Genomic DNA, 23,070 nt, shown 5'->3' on the forward strand with positions numbered 1-23,070 from the left:
GTGACAAACCAAATCCAGATGACTGTGAATTTGACATACCTCAAATTAAATTGGAAAATGAGGATGTTCTTGACAATTGGGATGAATTGTTGAGTTACCTTCCAGAGAAAAAACGGACTGACCTGAAAGAGTTATTGATATCACATGGGCACGTTTGTAGAGCTAAATTGGGAAGTACTAAAATGGCTATACATGATGTAGATGTGGGAAATGCTGTTCCAATCAAACAACGTCCATACAGACTTTAAACCAGACGGTACCCAACGATGTGTGTGGACTATAGAAAGGTTAATGCAGTTACAAGAACGGACTCTTTTCCTATCCCACGTTTGAAGGATTGCATTGAGAAAGTGGGACAATCCGCTTTTATTTCCAAACTGGATTTACTTAGTGGTTACTGGCAGGTACCTTTATCCGAAAGGGCGAAGGAGATTTCAGCTTTTGTGACTCCAGATGGTATATACCAATTCAAAGTTAAGCCATTTTGCATGAAAAACACACCAGCCACATTTCAACGGTTAACTAACAGTTGTTTCAGGATTACCCAATTGGGCGGTATACATCGACGATCTGGTAATTTTCAACCAGACATGGAAAGAACATTTAAAACATCTGATGGAGTTATTCGATCGACTTCAGGAGGCGGATTTGGTGATAAACCTAACCAAAAGGGAATTTGGAAAAGCCCAAGTCCTTTTCCTTGGCCATACAATCGGACAGGGTCGAATGGTCACACGGGATGTGAAACCAACAGTTATTGAGGACTTTCCGATAAGCTCAATACGAAGGGAAATAATGCGATTTCTTGGCATGAGTGGATTTGATCGAACATTTGTGCAAAGGTTTTGTAGCGTGGTTGCTCCACTGATGGACTTGCTGAAGAAACGTCGAAAATGTTAGTGGACAGCAGACTTTCAACAGGCGTTTGACTGCCTGAAAGCTGTGATAACCAATGCTCCTGCGTTGGAGAATTACAAGGGACTGTGATCAGATTGAACTGAAGTATCTGACTTTAAAGAGAAATGCCGAGACATAGAGGAACGGATGGATCATGCAGAGACCTTGTTCAAAGAGACTGTCAATCGAGAAGGATTTCCGTTGGAGAAAGAAAAAAAAGAAAAAATGGACTATATTATTATACCTGTTTGTGTGTGCTTTTTGAAACGAAAAAGTATATTTACTGTGTGCATTTCTTAAAGGATAGTGAAAAGGTGAAAAATGAAACTATCTTGAAGTTGATGGGGCTTTTTTTCTTGGGGGGAGGTGTCATGTGAGAGTACCTTTTTAAAAAATGGTGTTTATAAATGGGTGTGTATATAAATGTCACTGTGATACACATGCCATATCAAACTTTCCCTAAACAACCTGTTGGTGGTTGTGTTACATAGAATAGTATGGCCCGCCTGTTCAAAGTATCACTAGAATCACCACCCAGGTGAGGCAGCCTTTGATAAAATGCAATATGCTTGGTGAGTCATAGGTTCTGCCCTTATGATCCAGCCCTTATGATCCAATCAACAAAACATCCAGATAAAGACTTATAGTTTTATTGAACCATCTGCTTTGCAGCACCCGCACAATTATTTCCTCTTCTGAACACTGACTCATTCTGGTTTATGGTCTTAAAGGGATTGGCAGTCAAGTCCCAACCTTGCCCAAATGGTTACCCTCCAGTGAAATCTGAGCAAATGCACCAAACCAGTTCCTATCCACATCTAAAACTCACAACCACATTTTAAGGAAGAAACAAAGAAAAAAAAAATCAAGAACAGAACCTTGTGCTGCTTCTTACCCAGGAAATCCAGAGTTGATAAGGTCAATTACTATGTCTGCACTACAGCTGTGTGAACTAGAGTGTCACGTGAGAGTACGTTTAAGAAATGGGTGTTTATTACTGCAGTGATGTCAGAGAGTGGGTGGAGCTGGGCTGTCTTGTCAGCTTTTTACTTTCGTTTTAGGCTGTTTGCTGCAGAGTGTTTTATAGTTTTGTTTTCAGAGCTGGATAGCTGCAGTCACAGCCAGAAGGTGTATTAGAGTCTCTCTCTGTAATCTAAAGACTGTAAATTGATCCTGGTTATTTAAAACTAATAACAGTAGTGACTTTAATCTGATGTGCTTCTGGTAAAAGGTGTTTTTAATTAATGGTTGCTAAGATGTTCACTATATTTTAAAAAGGTTAACTTGAGGTAATAGAATAAACATTGTTTTGTTTTTAAAAATACTTTTCCGTTTCTGCTGTACCACACCTGTAGAGTGGGCCGTGTGCACCCCATTCCCCAATCTATTAAAAGTTGTGGGTCAGGTGAACTCCATGATACACTTTGGGGTTCTCTAAACCCTGGCCCATAACACTATAAACAAAATTCCATTAGCCCTATTTAGGTAAGCACTACATATGGTAGGAATGAAGGATCTTTCTTTTCCAATGCTTTAATTATCCCTTCTGTAGCCCCAATGTCTGCCTGTCCTTTAAACCAGCGATTTTTGAAAACCTTACTGCAGTAGATGCATACACTAACCCATGCTTTTGACCATTACTGCGCTAGATACATGAAATACAGTATACATCTAAAATCCCTGCCTTCATCGCATAAAGGAAGTAGAAATAATATTGGACAAGACAAAAATGTAGATGTACTTAAGGTTGGCAGTTTTCAAAGTTGGAAAAGCTGTCCAGTCTGGGTGGTACACCTCTTGGGATACTGAGTGGAGTGAGGTTGGAAATTGCACAGAGGCTTGGACCACAGTTTTCAAATCATCTTTGGTTGTGTCAGAGGGGTGGAACATTTACAATCCTCGGTTTGCCTAATAAAAAGAGCAGAATAAACCCTGGGATACATTAATTGGTATTTGAGAATTAGGAGTCCAGCATGGATTTGTTAAAGGCATCATGTTTGACTAACTTCTAAGTGTTGAGGAAGGTAATGTGTTTTTCTCTGTGAGCATGTTTCAAAAGGCGCGTGATAAAGCGTCATGTTTTTCAGACTGGAGGATAGTCTTCCACAGGGGTTGGTGTTAGGAAATGTTAACCGATATTAATGGCCTGCACTTTGGTATCATTGGCACCATTTCAAAGTTTGCAGATGATGTAAAGCTTGGGAATGTAGAAAATAGTGAAGGAACTATGAAGGTTTCAAGAGGACATACTGATATGGCCAACATAACAGCAAATCAAATTTAATGTAGAGCAGTGTTTTGGTAGGAAGAATGAGGAACGGCAAGGTGGTGCAGGGATAAGAGACCTGGGAAGTTTTATGTTCACAAATCATTGAAGGCGGCAGGAGATGCTGAGAAAGCTGTTTAAAGCACATGAAATTTGGGGCATTATTAATAAAGGAATAGAGTACAGAAGCAAGAACTGTATGTTGAACGTCTATAAATCACTCATTAGGCCTGAGCTCTTCTACATACCATGTTTTAGGAAGGATATCCTCGAATTGGAGAGGGTTCCGAAGATATTTACGATATTTACCACCAGCGTACCAGGGGCGAGGAAATTCATTATAAAAGAAAAAGCTTCCATTTATGTGGTGCTTTTCCCACTCACCAGATATCTCGCGTGCTTTACAGTTAATGAGTGACTTTACCAGTGACTGCACGGCAAATGTAGGAAGCAAGGCAGCAACTCACCAAGGCTCCTTCAACAGCACTTCCCACATCCCTGACCAAGAAGGGCAAGAGCACCAAATGCAAGGAGCATCTCCACTTGGAAGTTTTCCTCCAAATCGTATACCATCCTGACTTGGAAATATGACACCGTTACTTCACTGTAGCTGGGTGAAAATCCTGGAGCTCCCTCCCTAACAGCAGTCTGGGTGTACACATGGGAACCACATGACTGCAGTGATTCAAGAAGGCAGCTCACCGCTAATTGTCGAGGGCAATTGGGGATGGACAATAAATACTGGAGTGCCAGTGGCCCCTGCATCATGTGAAAGAATATCTTTTTAAAAAGCAAATTTGTATACAGCAAGATCCCACTACCAGAAATGTGATACTGAGTAGATAATTTTTGTGATGTTGATTTGAGGGAAAACACCCATTCTCCACTTTAAATAGTAACATGGGATCTTGTGCAGCCATCTGAGCAAGGCATTGATTTACCCCTCTGAAAGACAGTGCCTCTGACAGTGCAATGTTCCCCAAGCACTGCATCAAAGTGCCAGTCTATATTCTTGTGCCCAAGCCCTGGAATGGGACTTGATTCCAAGGTGACTTTATGCTACCAACTAAACAATGGCTGACAGCGCAGCTTGTGTGGAGAGACTGGAAAAGCTGGAGTTGAGACTGGAAAAGCTGGAGTTCTTCAGAGAAGGTTAAAAGGAAATGTTGATGGTTTTCGTATGATTGTGATAGACTAAACCAGTGAAACTTTCCGTGATGGAGAATTGTACTGAGAGGAAGAATCTAGGTAATCTAAGAACCGGGTAGGATATGTGGGAAACATTTTTCTTATTCAGGAAGTTGTGATCTGGAATGCACTGCCTGAAAACCTGTTGGAAGCAGTTTCAGTAGTGCATTCAAAAGGGAATTGCATGAATACTTGAAGGGGAATCATTTACAGGGTATTGAGGACAGAGCAGGAAGTGGGGGGGGGAAGATGAGCTGGCACAAGTGGTATAGACCTCAGTCTGAGGAGTACGAAAGGGCAGTCACTTTTTGTAGTGCCCTGATATTCGACTGATTATTTATCACTATCTGCTTTGACCTGAGCTTCACCTCGATTGTGGGTTCAAATTACTCTGTTCGTATATGCCTATGAAACATGTATGCCTTCAACACATTTGCTATCATGAGCTATTAAATGAGTTAAAGTAACTTGCATTGCAAGATCCTGAGGGGACTTGACAGGGTGGATGTTTCCTCTTGTGGCAGACAAAACTCAAGAGTCAATGTTTAAAAATAAGAGATCGCTCATTAGGACAGAGATGTGGAAAAACATTTTGAGGATTTGTGAAACTTCAGAATTCTGTTCTCCGAAGGTGATTGAGGTAGAGTCTTTGAACATCTTTAAACAAGGGAGGGAGTTAAAGGTTATCGGGCTTAGGCAGAAAGGTTAAATTAGATCGGCCACAATCTTGAATGGCAGAGCAGGCTCGAATGGCCGGGCGGCCTGCTCCTCATTGTATGTTAATATGCTGACTTTCATTTTGGAATATTCCATTTCACTTTCCTGCTAAGAAAATATCCTCCTAAGGTCTCCCTGCTGCTGCATCCCCACCCACTCCCATCATTTCAACCACAGAGATATCCTAAAATGTTGCATAATTAATGGTTGTAAAGTTCACTGAGATCAATATTGTTTCCAATTTGAATCCAGTCACTACAAGTTTGATTGTAGAGAATTGGTTAGTGTTAGCGTAACAAAGACTTGCAGGCATTTGACATCATGGAGCTGCAATGCAAGGTCTTGTTTCAGACTTGATAATTAGCACAAAAATCTCTCTTTCATCCATCGAACAGTCACTTCCTGAATTCCTTCATCCAGGACCAAGTCTTGCTCACGATCTTGAGCCTGTCTTCACTGACCATTCATTTCAAAATCTTGCCGCAGGTTCCTATATCCCTCCTATGTATTTCCTGAAACCTTGCATCCAGCTTTCAGAGTCAATATTTTTGTGCCAGCCACCTCGTTTACCAGACAACCTACGATTGCAATATCATACCACTGTATTTTAGAATTCTCTTCCAGGACACATCTACAAACACACTCTCAAACTCCACTTGAGTGTTGTATTCAGCCCTTCTTTCCTAACTCTCCTGTGACCATTTTCACACTCTTTGCAAAGCACCATGGGATATTATTTCAGTGTTAGAAGTGCCGTGTAAGTTACTACAGAGTAAGTAATGGGGGTTAGGTTGTCACTGCAATTGTAACAGTGGATTCAAATTATTATTTATTCATTGCTGTCAGCACGTCTGCCAGCTTCGTGCTTTCATTTGAAGAAAAAAGGGGCAGTTCTGCAAGGTTTTCCAGTAGTGTCTTAAATGGGTTTAAGGAGAAGACTTATCAAGTGGCTTCCTGTCTTGCTTGTGTATTTTTCTACCTCCCAGGGCTGTTGACTGTGGGTGGTGTCAAAACTCGCTGATGGGCTCATAACAATATTATTAATGCTGCAGTTGAAAGTCTTCTCAGCACTGTGATATGAACCTAAAGCCAATAATTGCTTGTAAAGGTGTACTTAATCTCTGATGGAACTGAGGATTTTGTGTTCTGTATCTTGTAGCGACATTAAGCCTTCCAGTGGTTAGCTATACAAAGATCCCTATGTTCTTGCAACATGCTCTGTCTCAACTCCACAAGAGCTTTGTGTACCAGTGCATCACGTATGCTTTTCATGCCTGCTACCCTTGTGCCTTCTCCAGAGCTGGAATTTGGTTAAAAAATGTAAAGCCCATCTTGCCCCCTCTTTTTTTCCCTGGCATTCCTCCATCTACCAATGATGATGGACATGCAGCAAAAACATCTATTTCAGGTGTGGTGTCTTCATGCACTGCACCACTGCTGAAGATTGAAGAAGACTAACCTTGAGAGGCAGGTTTTGCCACAAGTGCCACACATGAAGCCACCAATTGACTGGGTGGTTGTTTGCACTGGATGTCAGTTGCTTAGCTGCTGTAGCCACTTCATTGTGGAGGTGCACACCAGCCCACAGGAGGTATTGGTGTTTTCCTCTGTCAGCTAGTGACTCCCAGGTGTGTTAATCGATGTCTAGAGCCTTCATGTCACACTTACATCCTTGACATGGAGCTTTGGGTGTCCAACCAGACAACTTGTCCTGGCTACTTCACCATCCAGAAAGTCTTTTGTTTTCCATCCTGCAGACATGTCTGAATTAACAGAACTACTTTTGAGTGCTAACAGGGCTCTGCTTTTGAGAATTGCTGCATTCATGATTTTTGTCTTAGCAGGACGCACCTATAATGCCCCACAGCGCAAACGGGAATTGAGCTTGATGGCTGTGAGTCATCCATATTTCACAACCAATACAGCAAGGTGATGACCATACAGGCCTTCTAAACCAACTTTCATTTTGACCCTCTTGGTTTACTATTGGTTAATTCCAATTTTAAGCTATCTGCACTAGACTATACATGTAACCAATCTGGACTGAACTGAACCAGATTTAAACTTTTGGTTTCCTGAAATTTAAAGTGCTGGATAACTTGACTTGCAGATTGTAAAGTATGTGTTTATACGCTGCATTTTGTTTTGCGTACCCAGGAATCGGCAAAGCAGCTCAGGAGTGTTATAATTTGTAATTGAGCATAAGTGGTAAAATTGTTATTTTCCTCCTCCTCCCAGGTGCTTCTAGTCAGTAGTAGTCGTCATCCTGACCAATGGATTGTGCCAGGTGGAGGAATGGAGCCCGATGAGGAGCCAGGTAGTGCAGCAGTGAGGGAAGTTTATGAAGAGGTTGGTACATAATCCCTTAAACTTTTCTGCCTCATGTTGCCACTTTATCTTTGGTAAACTTTGCTTTTTTAAAAAATCTACCCTTTGAAAACATGGGAATATCTATAATGCTAGCACTTGTATTGCAACCTGCCTTTTTGATATGTGGTCTAAAAAGATTTGTTTTGTCTTGCTACATGCTAAGATGTACAGCAATAATCCACCCATTTATTTTTAAATGACATGGCCTGTAAATTGGCAATGATATATTTTGTAGATTTATTCCCCTGTTCCATCTATCTGATTAGTGGCTGTGATGGGTTTATGTTGTATTTCACTACCCACTAGATAAGCCTCGCCAGCCAGTTATTTCTGTGTCTTTGTCTGATTACTTTGACGAGTACTTGACAACTGTCAAAATGGGTGCCATGGCTGAGTTAAGCTTTTGCTTAATCCTGTGATTAACTCATTGAATAATTCAAAAGCCAGTGCCAAACTTGATGGAGAGTTTTAAATCTGCTGCTGGTATGCTTCAGACTGGGTCTTTAAAAGTGCTCTGTCCACTGAAATCTGTCAGCTGTTCATCCTGCCTGCCACGCGGAGCAATCTCGAAATCCTACCTTTCAGCAAACTCCATTCTGAGGGTTACAGGATTACATGTCATTTGATTGCTGAAATCATGCTCCTGAATTTCTCCAGCTGGGCATTCCACCCAAACTGTTGACACCAATTTATTTTGTATTAACCCCAACACATTCAGTATGTTAGCTTCTCTTTGTGTGAAGGTAACTGGTAGTGTTATCGTATATCAGGTTGAATTATTTCTGTGGGTAAGTTTGTTGAGCTAGGTGTTCTTGCCTTCCCTACGGTGGCAGAGTTTTGGGATCCTGATGAGAAAATGGCCATTTAAGCAGAATTCCTATCTTTGGATTTCTTGATGTGAGCAACCGTGATGTGATGCAGCAATGTCCTGGTGTTCTTTCAACTCCAGGCACTTTTTCTTCTTAGAATTCTAAACTTATAGGCTTGATTGAGAGGCCTACTGTAGAATTTCTGCTCCTTTTTTTCCCCCAGAAAATTGGACAACTGTGTAAATTATCTTTTACAACTTGCTGTTTTTTAAGAGGCTACAAATTTCCCGGGGAGAATTCACACTCCATTGGAGCAGCGTCAGTTTTTAAATTTTAAATGTACAAAATTCCGAAGCAAATAATTTTTGATGCACCATGGTTGAAAGGAGTGAGAAAGATAAGTTAATAACACACTACTAATTCAAGATTGCACAAGTTTCAAAAGCCTGAGACAATAAGGTTGAAAAACTGAGGGAGGCAAGAACTCTCTCGGCTGGGGATGGTACAAGTCTTGATATCCGTATTGGGAGGAAAATGTGCACTTGCAAACTTGAAGCATCAATTGTGGCAGGAGCAATGATCATTGTTTGTTAGTATTTTATACTGTAATGGCTGTTAGAGATGTTTTGCAGTGGAAGAGACTTGGAGATACACTGACAAATTGTGAAAAAGTACTTCTATTCTTTAGACTTTGCAACAGCGAAACTGACCATTCAATCCAATTGCTCTCCTGTTGCTCCATATGAACCTCTGCCCTATTTATTTCATGACTTCATCTTGGCCTATTAGCATATCATTATTCCTCCCTTCAGTACATGTCTAACTCTCCTTTTAAATGCTATTCTGTTGTAGAGTTCCGCTCTGAGTAAAGAAGGTAGAATTGCTACCAACCAGTCCCAAATAAAAGTGCATAGTTTCCTGGTGTTATTACCATCTAATTAGTCTGCGTTTTGTGGGGGGCGGGGGGGGAGCGCTATTTTTACTTAGATTGAAAATCCAGTAATCTTCAATCCGTGACAATTGAATTGCCTCAGTAACTGAAATGCGGAGTGTAACTTCGAAAAATGTGGTTGTTCCTTTGATCTGTGTTTTGTGCCGACAAATGGTACTTATTTGCCAGCTCTGTTTGTTTTGTCCGAGTTATAGTTGGATATAAGGAAGCTTTTAAGGTGTGGATCTGTATTTGCCAGTAGGGTTACAAACCTCACACTGTCCTGATCTGGAACTACATCGCTGTTCCTTCACTCCGTTGCTGGATCAAAATCCTGGAATTTCCTTCCTAATAGCACTGTTGGTGTGCCTACACCACATGGACTGCAGTGGTTCAATAAGGTGTCTCACCACCACCTTCTCGAGGGCAATAAATGCTGGTCCAGCCAGTAACTCCAAGATCACATACCTTAATGGTAAAATAGTCCTGGAATTGTGTTCAGATGTCCTAAATGAAGTCCAATTTTAGTCCATAAGGTAGAAAGAATAAAGATTCACTTGTATATTACCTTTCGCAACTTCGTATCACAAAGCATCCGGCCTAGGAAATGTAGCAAGGTTCCACAAACATCAGTGTGATTGTGACTAGATATGCCTTTAGCCAGGACACCAGGGAGAATTTCTTCAATAGTGCAATGGCATCTCTTGTGACCATGGAAGGGGGCAAATGGGGTTTCTGTTTAACATTTCATCTGAAGGAAATGGGAATCATTGCTGCTCTTCAGTAAAATAGAAGGAAAGGTACTTGAAGCCACCCAGAATGGTGATTTTAATAAACTTAACCGGGGGAGGGGGGGGGGGGAGAAAGAGAGCGAGATGAACGGGGTGGGGGGGGGGGGAGAGAAAGAGAGAACGGGGTGGGGGGGAGAAAGGGAGAACGGTGTGGGGGGGGGAGAAAGAGAGAGAGATGAATGGGGGGTGGGAGAAAGAGAGAGGGCAAGTGAGAGAGAGAGAGAGAAATCAAGCGTGACACCAGACGACTGGAGATGGAAATGAATATAACCAAGTTTTGAAGCGAAACACAGCATGTTAGCAGAGAATAGGAGCAACAAATTACACAACTCTGGCTTGAGTGTCCTACTACATTGTAAATCATTGTGAAGTGCTATCCAGTGATAAAGAGCAGAGTAATAAATGGTAAAAGGCTGCCGTTACAATGTTTGAGATGATGGCAGATTCCATGTAGTGTGCCAGGTAAAGCTTGGATCTCCTGGACAAAGTGACATGATGAAGATGTCTATCCAATACCACAAGGGAAATGCTACAATGCTGGCGTATTCACATGATGGTACAGCTTTGAAGCAAAGTGATACCTATAAATTCTTGGTCCCTCAAGATCAGACTGTAAAACGAATTGGACTGCAGGTCCCCTGCAAGAGGCACAGTTCTAACCTCCTGAGCAGAAGTGGAGCAAAAGGATATGTGGGATGGGTAGTGGAGATAAAATATTCACAATTGCAAGTGATGTTGATTTTGAGCAAGATGTTTTTTGAACAAATGATGGTACTCACTGGCATAAAAACATCACTCTGATTTTGTCAATTATGGCAAGGTAGAATACTATTGTATTGCAGAATCACTTTCTTTGTTTTGCTCTTTACCATCTTCCTGTCTGGGTGCTGGCTGACAGTTTATCAGACTGATTACTTGTAGAACTAGATTCCTGGTTACACAATCTTTTTAAAAATTCATTTCCAAGATGTGGGTGTCGCTAGTTAGGCCAGCATTTATTGCCCATCCCTAGTTATCCTTCAGAAGGTGGTGGTGAGCTGTCTTCTTGATCCCCTGCAGTCCCTGAGGTGTAGATACACCCACGGTGCTGTTAGGGAGGGAGTTCTAGGATTTTGACCCAGTGACAATGACAGAACGGTGATATTTCTTAAGTCGGGGTGGTGAGTGATTTTCTAGGTATCTGCTGCTCTTGTCCTTCTAGATGGTCATGAGTTTGGAAGGTGCTGTCTAAGGGACCTTAGCGAGTTACTGCAGTGCATCTTGTAGATGGCATACACAGTTGCCACTGTTCGTCAGTGGTGGAGGGTTTGAGTGTTTGTGGCAGAGGGAGCAATCAAGTGGGCTGCTTTGTCCTGGATGCTGTTGAGCTTCTTGTGTTGTTGGAGCTGCACTCATCCAGGCAAGTGGCGAGTATTCCATTACGTTCCTGACTTGTGCCATGTAGATGGTGGAGAGGCTTTTGGGGGTCAGGAGATGAGTTACTCGCCATAGGTTCCTAGCCTTTGATCTGCTCTGGTACCCACAGATCTATGGTTAGCAAGGTTAAGTTTCTGATCAATGGTAACCCCCCAGTGTGTTGATTTGTGGGAGATTCAACAATGGTAATGCCTTGGATGTCAAGGGGCGATGGTTAGATCTTCCCTTATAGGAGATCGCTATTGCTTGGCACTCGTGTGGTGTGAAGGTAACTTGCCACTTGTCAGTCCAAGGCTCGATATTATCCAGGTCTTACTGCATTTGGACATGGACTGCTTCATTATCTGAGGAGTCACAAATGTGCTGAACAGTGTGCAGTCATCTGCAAACATCCCCACTTCTGACCTTGTGAAGGAAGGAAGGTCATTGATGAAGCAGCTAAAGATGGTTGGGCCTAGGACACTATCCTGAGGAGCTCCTGCAGTGATGCCCTGGAGCTGAGATGATTAATCTCCAACCACCAGAACCATCTTCCTTTTGTGCCAGGTATGACTCCAACCAGTGGAGAGTTTTCCCCCCTGTCCCATTGATTCCAGTTTAGCGAGGGCTGCTTGATGTCAGACTCTGTTTAAAGTTGCCTTGATGTCAAGAGCAGTCACTCTCTCCTCGCCCGTGACATTCTTTTGTCCATGTTTGAGCAATGCTGTAATGAGGTCAGGAGCAGAGTGACCCTGGCAGAACCCAAACTGAGCAGATTAAGTGCTGTTTGATGGCACTGATGACCCATGCCACCCCTGATGATGGAGTGTAGGCTGATAGGGCATTAATTGGCTGGTTGCAATTGTCCTGCTTGTGTACAGGACACACCTGGGCAATTTTCCACTTGCCGGGTAGATGCCAATGTTGTGGCTGTACTCTTAACAGCTTGGCTAGGGTTGCAACAAGTTCTGGAGCACAAGTCTTTTGTCGGGGCCCATAGCCTTTGCAGTATCCAATGACTTCAACAATTTCTTGATATCATGTGGAGTGAGTCGTATTGGCTGAAGACTGACATCTGTGATGCTGGGGACCTCCGCAGGACACTGAGATGGATCATCCACTCGGCACTTCTGGCCATGCCTCAACCCTGTCCTTGTACATATGTGCTGGACTTCTCCATCATTTGAGGATTGATATATTTATGGAGCCTTCTCATCCAGTGAGTTGTGTAATTGTCCACCACCATTCACAGCTGGACGTGGTCGGACTGCAGAGCTTCTATCTAATGTGTTCATTGTGGAATTGCTCAGCCCTGTCTATTTGCTGCTTATGCTGTTTGGCACACAAATAGACCTGTGTTGTAGCGTCACCAGGTTGACACTTTTTTTTGGTATGCCTGGTGTTGCTCCTGGCATGTTCTCCTGCACTCTTCTTTGAACCAGGGTTGATACCTGCTTGGTGTAATGGCAGAGTGGGGGATATGCCAGGCCATGAGTTTGCAGATTGTGGTTGAATACAATTCTGCTGCTGATGCCCCACAGCGCCTCCTGGATGTCCTGTCTTGTTGTTCGAGGTCTATCCCATTTATCACTGTGATAGTGCCACACACCATGATGGAGAGTATCCTCAATGTGAAGACGGGAATTTGTCTCCACAAGGACTGTGTGGTGGTCACTTCCATGGATACTGTCATGGACAGATGCATCTGCAGCAAGCAAGTTGGTGAGTATGCTTTTCCCTCATGTTGGTTCCCTCTCCACCTGCTGCAGTCCCAGTCTAGCAACGATGTCCTTTTGCACTCAGCCAGTTCTGTCTGTGGTGGTACTACCGAGCCATTCGTGGTGGTGGACACTGAAGTCCCCCATCCGGAGTACTGATTCATCAGCTGATAGTGGCAGGTATGTGGTAATCGGCAGGAGGTTTCCTTGCCCATGTTTAACCTGAAGCTATGAGACTTCATAAGTTGATGTTGAGGACTCGGGGCAACTCTCCTGGCTGTATACCACTGTGCCGTCACCTCTGCTGGGTCTGTCCAGTGAAATAGGACATACCTAGGAGTGGACATTGTCTGTAAGGTACGATTCCTGTGAGTATATGACTGTCAGGCTGTTGCTTGACTAGTCAGTGAGACCGCTCTCCCAACTTTGGCACAAGCCCCCAGAAGTTAGTAAGGAGAACTTTGCAGGGTCGACTGGGCTGAGTTTGCCATTGTTGTTTCCGGTGCCTAGGTCGATGCCAGATAGTCCGTACGGTTTTATTATTTTTATAACAGTTGAATACAACTTAGTGGCTTACTAGGCCATTCTGGTGGGCATTTACGAGTCAACCACAACACGTTGCTGTGGGTCTGTCCCATGTAGACCAGACCAGGTAAGGATGACCGATTTCCAGATGTTTTTTACGACAATCGAGAATGGTTTCATGGTTATCATAAGACTTTTAATTCCAGATATTTTATTGAATTTAAATTCCACCACCTGCCATGATGGGATTCAAACCCAGGTCCCTAGATCATTACCCTGGATCTCTGGATTACTAGTCCAGCGACAATACCACTACGTCACCGCCTCCCCATTCTGTATAGTGCAGAGTAGTTTCAGCAACAAGAGGGCGATGATGGCAATGTAAGCATGGCCGCCACCACCCTCTTAATGAGTCACTCTGGTCCATGGGTGGCAACTTCACATGTAAAATCCAGACCCCCTTTCTCACACCTGGGATGCATTGGCCCAAGATGGTGGTCATGCATTTCTGCTATGTACAGAAGTCAGAATTAAAACTTTATAGTTACAAAAAATAAGAGGAGCTCCAAATTATCACTAAAATCAAACATTCAGCTCCTACTATTTTCAATGTGTGTGTGTACTCTAGCTCAGCATTCTCTTGATTCCACTCTCACTGATCCTTCCCATTAAGACTGAGAAAATTTATGCTGTGGTTTTGGAATTAGCTTTTGTCTAATTTCATCTGGATAGTGCTACGGATTAACACTGGTGCAAAGCAGTTCATGCATGTTTGGCTTAATCGACAGTAGGGCACCAAGGATGGGTGTAAAGCAAACCGGAAAAGTGGCTGGATTGGTACAGTATAGTCGAATGTAACCCTGAATTCTGGGAAGGTTATGATGAAATGAAAACGAGGGATGTAGGAAAGCCTTTGGTATACCCTGGATAGTTACTTATCAAAACAAAATGTAATGCAGCAAAAATATAAACCTCCATATATATGGCAAACATGTTTACACAATAGTGTGTGTGTTTTGATAATCGGCTGCTCAGTTGTCACAACATTTGAGCTGCATAAGAAACCGTTCTGTAATCTTGCTGGGGCAGCAAATCCGAGAGGACTATTCTGGTAGTAGCTGATTGTGTTCACAGCATGCAGCACTTGCCTGGACCTGACACCATGTTTACAGGATTTCGCTGATATGTATTCAAGCTATTTGAAAGGGTCGTAGAAAATATTTCTTGGGTTATGGATAATGCACAAATTGCTTTGCATGAATTTTTTTAAGTTGAGGACTACGAGATGTGTATATTTTAGTCTGAATCAAAATAGTAAGGATAACCATTTTTCTCTTGCTCTGACAAATGAGGTACCGCATTTTCCTGGCTGCCTTATTGCTTGAAATATGTTCCTTTCTCTAGTCATTATTGACATGGGTTGTGCTGGCATTTATTGGCTGTCTCTGGAGTTGTTGGTGGGCCGCTGCCTTGAACCACTGTAGTTCTGCAGGTGCTCCCACAGTGCTGTTAGGTGGGGAGTGCTAGGATTTCGACCCAACGTTGTGGCGATGAGTGATTGTGTTCTCTTCCTGTTAGTAGGAGTTGTGAAGTTGGAAGATGTTAAAGAAGCCGTGGCAAGTTTCTTGAGTACACCCTGTAGATAGTAAATAACTTGTAGTCCGTGTGCCATTGGTGGAGTGAATGGCTATCTGTCAGTGGATGCAGTGGTGACTTAAGGTGGGTGAAACACTTGGTGCCAAACAATTTTTGCATATGGGCCATTTCTTGTGACTTGATGCGTAAAGTTCTCATTCACTGGTTTGGTTTGTTTGGGGGGGGGGGAATTGGCCAGTTGTATGTTCCCTTGTCTTTCACACCAGCTATCGATCTGTACGGAATGTTTGGGTGTTTAGCAACTAATTCTAGAACTACTTAATGGTTAATTGGCTGAAATGGTTTCCTCTCCTATGATTGGGGGAATGTAAGCATCTATAATTTTGTGATTTTTCTTGTTTGAAATTGATTGAACTCTTTAAATGTATAAAACCTTGCTGTAGAATTGTCACTGCTCCCTCACCAACCACTTGCAATGATATAATGCCTTTAAACATAGTAGATTGGTGCAATATCATAATTGCCGGCTCAAGTGATGTTGGTCTTGAATTGATTTGTATGTACTATGTATATTTAATTTGTGAATGTTCATGGAGACTAGAAAAGTCACCAGTATTAAATAAAATGGGTTCGTCCAGTTTTTTGAAGAGGGAGGAAAAAATTGCCCTGGAATGAAGGCTTTGGAGTTGTTGGCTATGGAATACCTATGCCTCATAGTGGAAGGAAGAAGTTCTACTGTACTCTCACCAGACAATGGTTAGCGTCAGAAAGCTACAAAAGCCAAATTAGAATTTGCTGGTAGTATAATTCTGAGGTACACTCACCACTGTTTCCTTCCTACATGAAAATGAGCTATTTTGATGAGTAGGATATTTGAGATGGCCCCGAAGAGCCCAGCAGTGCTGATTGATGCTCTACAGTGTTGGCACTTCAAGATTTGTTCCCTCGTCTGATTGACTAAAATCGGTGGTGACGAATATTCCCTGTCCTTGTCCAATGTCACACACATGCATGTCCAGCAAGCATATGGATCATGAAGACTGCTGCCTGTTCCCCACCATAACTGAAATACTAGGACTAGTTTTTAGTATATCCACTGCCACCTGACCTGAAGTCCGCTAAATGAATGCCAGCAGATAATTTAATGTAGTTATACTGGCTGAGCTTCAGGTGGAGACTGAAATATTCCACCCAAATAACAAACTGTTCTGGACCTACACTCCCAATTTGACCATCTTAGATTTTCTTTCCTTTTCAAGAATCTTAATTTCTTTTTTTTTGAGAAATCTATGATATGGATTATTCAATTTTTTTCTTATGCAGGCTGGTGTGAAAGGAAAGCTGGGAAGATTACTGGGGATATTTGAGGTGAGTTTGTCGCTTTTGAGTGTCGTTTTAAACATTTCTAAATGTTGTTTAATTTTTACCTGACTATTGATCACTACATAAAATAAACCACGCTTTCATAATTTTAAGACAGACCATTTCATCTAACCTTTGCTTTTCATGTATCTACTGCTATCCTAAGAGCATGGTCTTGTGCCTTCTCCACTAGTAAGAAATTCAATATTTACCCCTCTGACTTTGAACAGTTTTATCAAGTCTCTCCACAATTTTCAGTTTGAGAGCACAACAGCCTTTCTACCTCACGCAGCTCATTCTTGGAATTATCTTTCTGAATGACTTTCACCAGGGTGAAGAACCAGAAACTGCACACTGTTCTCGATGTAACTTAACCATTGTTTTTACATCTGAGTTTTTACATCTGAGTATGTTTCTCTTCAAGAATTCCAAAGAGTAGGAATTAATGGTTCCTTTTCAAATTGGCAGGCATTAACTAGTGGGATGCCACAGGGATCGGTGCTGGGACCCCAGCTATTCGCAATATATATTAATGATTTGGATGAGGGAACTAAATGTATCATAAAGTTTGCAGATGATACCAAGTTGGGGTGGGAGGGTGAACTGTGACGAGGATGCAGGGATCCTACAGCATGATCTGGACAGGTTGGGCTAGTGGGGAAAAACAGGAAGACAGACTACTACCTGAATGGGTGTAAATTGAGAGAGAGGGGAGTGTGTAGCGAGACCTGGCTGTCCTTGTGCACCAGTTGCTGAAGGTAAGCATACAGGTGCAGCAGGCGTAAAGAAGGCTAATGGTATGTATGTTGGCCTGCACTGCGAGAGGTTTTGAGTACAGAAGCAGGGATGTATTGCTGCAATTATACAGGGCCTTGGTGAGGCCACACTGAGAATATTGTGTGCAGTTTTGGTCTCCTTTTCTGAGGAAGAATGTTCTTGCTCTAGAGGAGTACAGCAAAGGTTTTGCCAGACTGATTCCAGGGATGGCGGGACTGTCATATGAGGAGAGATTGACTAGGTTAAGATTGTTCTCGCTGGAGTTCCGAAGAATGAGGGGGATCTCATAGAGACTTATAAAATTCTAACAGGATTAGACAGGGTAGATGCAGGGAAGATGTTACCAATGATGGGTGTCCAGAACAAGGGGTCACAGATTGAGGATTCAGGGTAAATCATTTCGGACAGAGATGAGGAGACATTTCTTCACCCAAAGAGTGGTGAGCCTGTGGAATTCATTACCACAGGAAGTAGTTGATGCTAAAACATTGAATATATTCAAGAGGCCGCTAGATATAGCACTTGGGGAGAATGGGATCAAAAGCTATGGGGGGAAAGTAGGATTAGGCTATTGAGTTGGATGATCAGCCATGGACGTGATAAATGGCGGAGCAGGCTCGAAGGGCCAAAAGGCCTCCTCCTGCTCATATCTACTATGTATATATGTCCATTTTCTTTTCTTTTTTTTAATATCTGGGTTAAATCATATTTGCCCATTCTCCTAACCATCCTTCTGTGATCAACTTTAATGGGTCTAAGGCTAGGCAGGATACTTTAAAAATTAAGTCCATATTGATTTGTGAAACAGAAATTGTTTAACTAATTTTTAGTGTTTTTGAGGCAGTAAGGTGGATAAAAGGGAACCTGTAGATGTACTGTACGTGGATTTCCCAAAGGCATTTGATAAGGTCCCACATCAAAAGTTACTACACCAAATAAGATTTGGGTGAGGAGGTGGGATAACCATATTAGCTAATCAATCCCTTTATCCTACTAACAGGAAACAGTAGGGCTAAATGTGTCTTTTTTTTCCCAGGTTGGTAAGCTGTAACAAGTGGAGTGCCACAAGGACCAATACTCTGGCCTCCACTATTTACAATTAGGATCCAAAGCTAAATTGCCTGATTATGCTGTCAGGAGGAGGTAGCGGGTGCAAAGGAATATGGTCAAGTTAAATAAATGGGTAGAAATTTGGCAGATGGAGTATAATGTTGGAAAATCTGAACTTGTCCACTTTGGCAAGAATAGAAAAGTAGTATACTATTTAAATGGTGACAGATTGCAAACCTCAGTGCGACAGTGGGATCTATACATTCTGGTACGTGAATCACAAAACGTTAGTGTGCAGGAAGGCAAATGGAATGCTGACATTTATTGCGAGGGGAATGGAATATAAAAGTCTTATGTTTCAGCTGCAACTGTACAAGGCTTTGGTGAGACCAGATCTGGGCATACTGTATAGTTTTAGTCATCCTATTACAGTTTAGGTCAATAATTGTATTAGAAAAAGTTCAGAAGATTTCACTTGACTCATTCCTGGGATCTTGTGAAGAAAGGTTGAATAGGTTGGGCCTAGTGACATTGGAGTTTAGAAGAATGGGAGGTGATCTGATGAAAACATACAAGGTCCTGGGGGGACTTGATAGATACTGGGAGGATGGATGTTTACCCTTGCAGGAAAGATGAGACCTAGGAGGACACAGTTTGACTGAGGGGTCCACCGTTTTTTGAAATTAGATTTTTTTTGAGGGTCATTAGTCTGGAATTTTCTTCCCCAGAAAACAGTGGAGGCTGAGTCATAAAATCACTACAGTGTGGAAGGAGGCCATTCAGCTCATCGAGTCTGCACCGATCTATGTCCGTCCTGTCCCTGCAACCCCATAACCTAACCTGCACATCCCTCTCACTGAGGGGCAATTTAGCATGGTCAGTCCACCTACCCTGTACATCTTTTGGCCTGTGGGAGAAAATGAGGCAGCAGTACTAACCACTGCTACCGTGCCATCAAGAATTTCTTCAAGGTTAAGTTGGAAAGATTTTTGATCGAGGGAGTGGAGGGTTTATGGGGAGTAGTTGACAAAGTGGAGTGAGACCACAGCCATATCAACCATGATCTTATTGATTAGGGAGCAGGCTCGAAGGCCTGAATGGTCTATTCCTCCAAAGACCTCTATTCCTGTTGGTTTGCTACAGTGCCCTGTTTGGTATTTGTAAACTTGGATTTTCATCCTTTCTACCAAATTTTAAATTGTATATTTCTGTTGGTTGGACCCATGTGGCACCCATTAGCCAGCTAGACTGAGAAATATTTGTTCATTGTCACCACATCTGACCGTCTGCCGTTCTCTATGTCCTGGACCTTTGAATTTTGCCAGCTAGCTTCTTCTGTGACACTGTAAACTATATCTACCACATTCCACATAGAGTTGTCATTGTATTTTTTTAAATTACTAAATTAGTCACAAGTACTTCATTTTAAATTCAGTTTGAATTTCTCTGGTCCACACATTATTAAAGTTCTTTTCTTTCTTAGTTATGGACTTTCATGATTTGATATTTTTTATTCTTCCCTGGGATGTGGATATTTGTTGCCCATCGCTAATTGCCCTTGAATTAAGTGGCTTGCTAGGTCATTTCAGAGGACAGTAGAGTCAACCATATTGCTGTGGGATGGAGTCACATGTAGGTCAGACCGGGTAAAGATGGCAGGTTTCCAGGTGGGATTTTACAACAATCCGTGAACATTTTGTGGTCACCGTTACTGAGATTTATTAATTAAATTTAAATTTCATCAACTACTGTTAATGGATTTGAACCCTTGTCCCCGGAGTATTAACCTGGGCCTCTGGATTACTAGTCCAGTGAATGATAGCTGAACATCCTCCACATGTAGTCTACCACATCCCAAATTCACAGGAGAGGGGCTGTTGCATTGAAGTGCCAGCACGGAGTGCCGGAGAAAATATGGATGAAAAGAACAGTGGCAAATGGAATTTAACCACGAATGGTGTATTTTGGGAGGACTAACAAGGTATGGGTATATATCTGAGTAATTACAGAGGAGCAGAGGGACTTTAGTGTGCACAATCATAGATCCCTGAAGACAGCAGGACAGATAGATAAGAAGGCAAGAATGGGATACTTCTTAACAGGTGGTTCAGAAGACAAATGGGATACTTGCCTTTATTAGCCGAGGCATAGAATATATGAGCATGGAGGTTGTGATGGAGCTGTATAAAATGCTGGTTAGGCCACAGCTGGATTACTGTGTTCACAGACTATATAAGAAGGAAGTGATTGCACTGGCGAGGGTGCAGAAGGGACTTGCCAGGATCGTGCCTAGGCTTGAGCGTTTCCGCTATCCAGAGAGACTAGTATGCTGGCGTTGTTTTCCTTTGAGCGCGAAGGCCGAGGAGGGACCTTATTGGTGGTCACGAAGTTGAAGGGCGGGGTAGGATGGATAGATGGGAAGGAACTTGTAGAGGGGTCAATAACCAGGGGGCAGCGAGATTTAGAGAAGATGTGAGAGAACTTTTCACTCGAGGGTGGTTGGAAGCTGGAACTCACTGCCTGAAAGGGTGGTAGAAGCAGGAACCCTCCACATTTAAGTAGTATTTAGATGAGCACTTGAGATGCCATAGTATATAAGGCTACGGGCCAAGTGCTGGAAAATAGGATGAGTAAATGGGTGTTTAATGGCCAAAGCAGACAGGATGGGCTGAAGGTCCTCTTGCCATGCTGTAAAAGCTCTCGACTCTTGACATTACTACTAGGCCACTGTCTCCCCCATGTGGTTGTTACCGGCTTTTACTACTCTTTTCCTCCTACTGTTCAGAATATGTCCTGTCAAATTTATTATTTTCTTTTACTAATTGCATTCCATCCTCATCCTCTTGTTTGTGGCCACTCCTAGTAGGAGATCTGCTGTCATGGTACATCACATTCGTCCATCTTGGGACATCCTCCTATGTCCACTTTAGTTTGTCTGCAACTATGATGTCTGGCATCCAACTACCCCTCGGTCAACCCCTCTTTCTGCTGCCCTCTTTACTCTCTAGAAGAGATTAGGGCAGCACGGTAGCACAATGGTTAGCACAGTTGCCTCACAGCTACAGGATCCCAGGTTCGATTCCCGGCTTGGGTCACTGTCTGTGCGGAGTCTGCACGTTCTCCCCGTGTCTGCGTGGGTTTCCTCCGGGTGCTTCGATTTCCTCCCACACTCCAAAGATGTGCGGGTTAGGTGGATTGGCCATGCTAAGTTGCCCTTGGTATCCAAAAAGGTTAAGTGGGGTGACTGGGTTACAGGGATAGGGTGGAGGCGTGGGCTTGAGTAAGGTTCTCTTTCCAAGGGCCGGTGCAGACTCGATGGGCCAAATGGCCTCCTTCAGCACTGTAAATTCTATGATTTCTTAGCTTTTCAGCTCGGAGCAAATGACCAAAATACAGACTTTTAATTTTTTTTTGGACGTAACCTCTTTAGTGTTCTTTTTGCACTTGCAATTTCAAGACCCTTTTCATTTGTGTAATGGTACGCACTTGGAATTCTTAGTATACGTCTTGACATCCACACTGGCCTCTATTCCACAGATCTTTATTGCCCAGGTTTCTGAGGCATCCGGGAAAGTGGGTAGAATGTTGTATCCCAAGTGTTTTGGTTTTCTTGTTAACACACAACTTCATCTTCACAAAATGACATGATCATTATCCTTTTTCTGTCTTCAGCCCACCCATCTTCAGCTACTTCAACAATGACATATCATAAGATCAGAAGTTTGTTATTTACAGCACAGGAAAGGCGATTCGGCTTATCATTTCTGCATAAGCTCCTAAAAGAACAACCTAGCTAGTCCCATTCCCCAGCCTTATCTCGTAGTCCTTTAATTTTCAATACTTTTCAATATATATCCAGCTCTCTTTTGAAACCTCCTATTCCCTCCACCACTCTCCCAGGCAGCGCATTCCAAACCCCAACAACTGAGTAAAGAAGTTTCTCCTCATTTCACTTCCAGTTCTCTTGCTGACCATCTTGGAAATTGTGACCCCTAGTCACTGACATACCACCTAGTGGAAACTGAATATCCTTCTGTACCCTGTCAAATTTTTGAACACCTCAGTAAGGTCTCTTAATCTTCTCTGCTCCAAGGAGAACCAAGCCAATTTCTCCAATCTTTCCTTGTATCTAAAACTCCTCCTCAATCCTGGTAGTAAATCTCCTCTGCGCACTCTCGAAGGCTTTAACATCCTTTGTTAAATAAAGTGCCCAGAACTGAGCACGCTACTCCTGTGGTCTGACCAATGATTTATAGAGGTGTAGCATCACTTCCATGCTTTTTTACTCTATGCCGCTCTTTATAAACCTCTCTTTATAAACCCAAGGATGCTATAAGCATTCTTAACAACTGTTTCAACTTGCCTGGCCACCTTCAGAGAAATATGCATTTGAACTCTGAGATCCCTCTGCTCCTGTACTCTCAAAGTTGTACCACTGAGCCTATATTGTCTCCCCATGTTTCTCCTACCAAAATGCATTACCTCACATTTTTGCTGCATTGAAGTTCATTTGCCAGGTGTCTGCCCATTTGGCCAACATGTCAATGTCCCTCCTGAAGTCGTTCAGCGTCATCTGCACAATTCACTATTCTCCTGCGTATCATCTGCAAATTTAGAGATTTTGTCCTCAAAACCACTTTTTAAAAATAAATTTAGAATACCCAATTCATTTTTTCTA

At 42.6% G+C, this 23,070-nt stretch overlaps 1 protein-coding gene across 1 annotated transcript in view; it reads left to right on the forward strand.

Moving 5' to 3' along the window:
- The window catches only part of LOC140388146 (diphosphoinositol polyphosphate phosphohydrolase 3-beta-like), a 91,329-nt gene that overhangs the window by 52,563 nt on the left and 15,696 nt on the right, over window positions 1-23,070 (forward strand). The window contains exons 2-3 of the mRNA XM_072471865.1: window positions 7,307-7,417; window positions 16,527-16,571. Coding sequence (XP_072327966.1) covers window positions 7,307-7,417; window positions 16,527-16,571 — 156 coding nt within the window. The remainder of the gene's footprint in view (window positions 1-7,306; window positions 7,418-16,526; window positions 16,572-23,070) is intronic.

Source organism: Scyliorhinus torazame, chromosome 13 (genome assembly GCF_047496885.1).
Source record: "Scyliorhinus torazame isolate Kashiwa2021f chromosome 13, sScyTor2.1, whole genome shotgun sequence".
Lineage (NCBI taxonomy): Eukaryota > Metazoa > Chordata > Chondrichthyes > Carcharhiniformes > Scyliorhinidae > Scyliorhinus > Scyliorhinus torazame.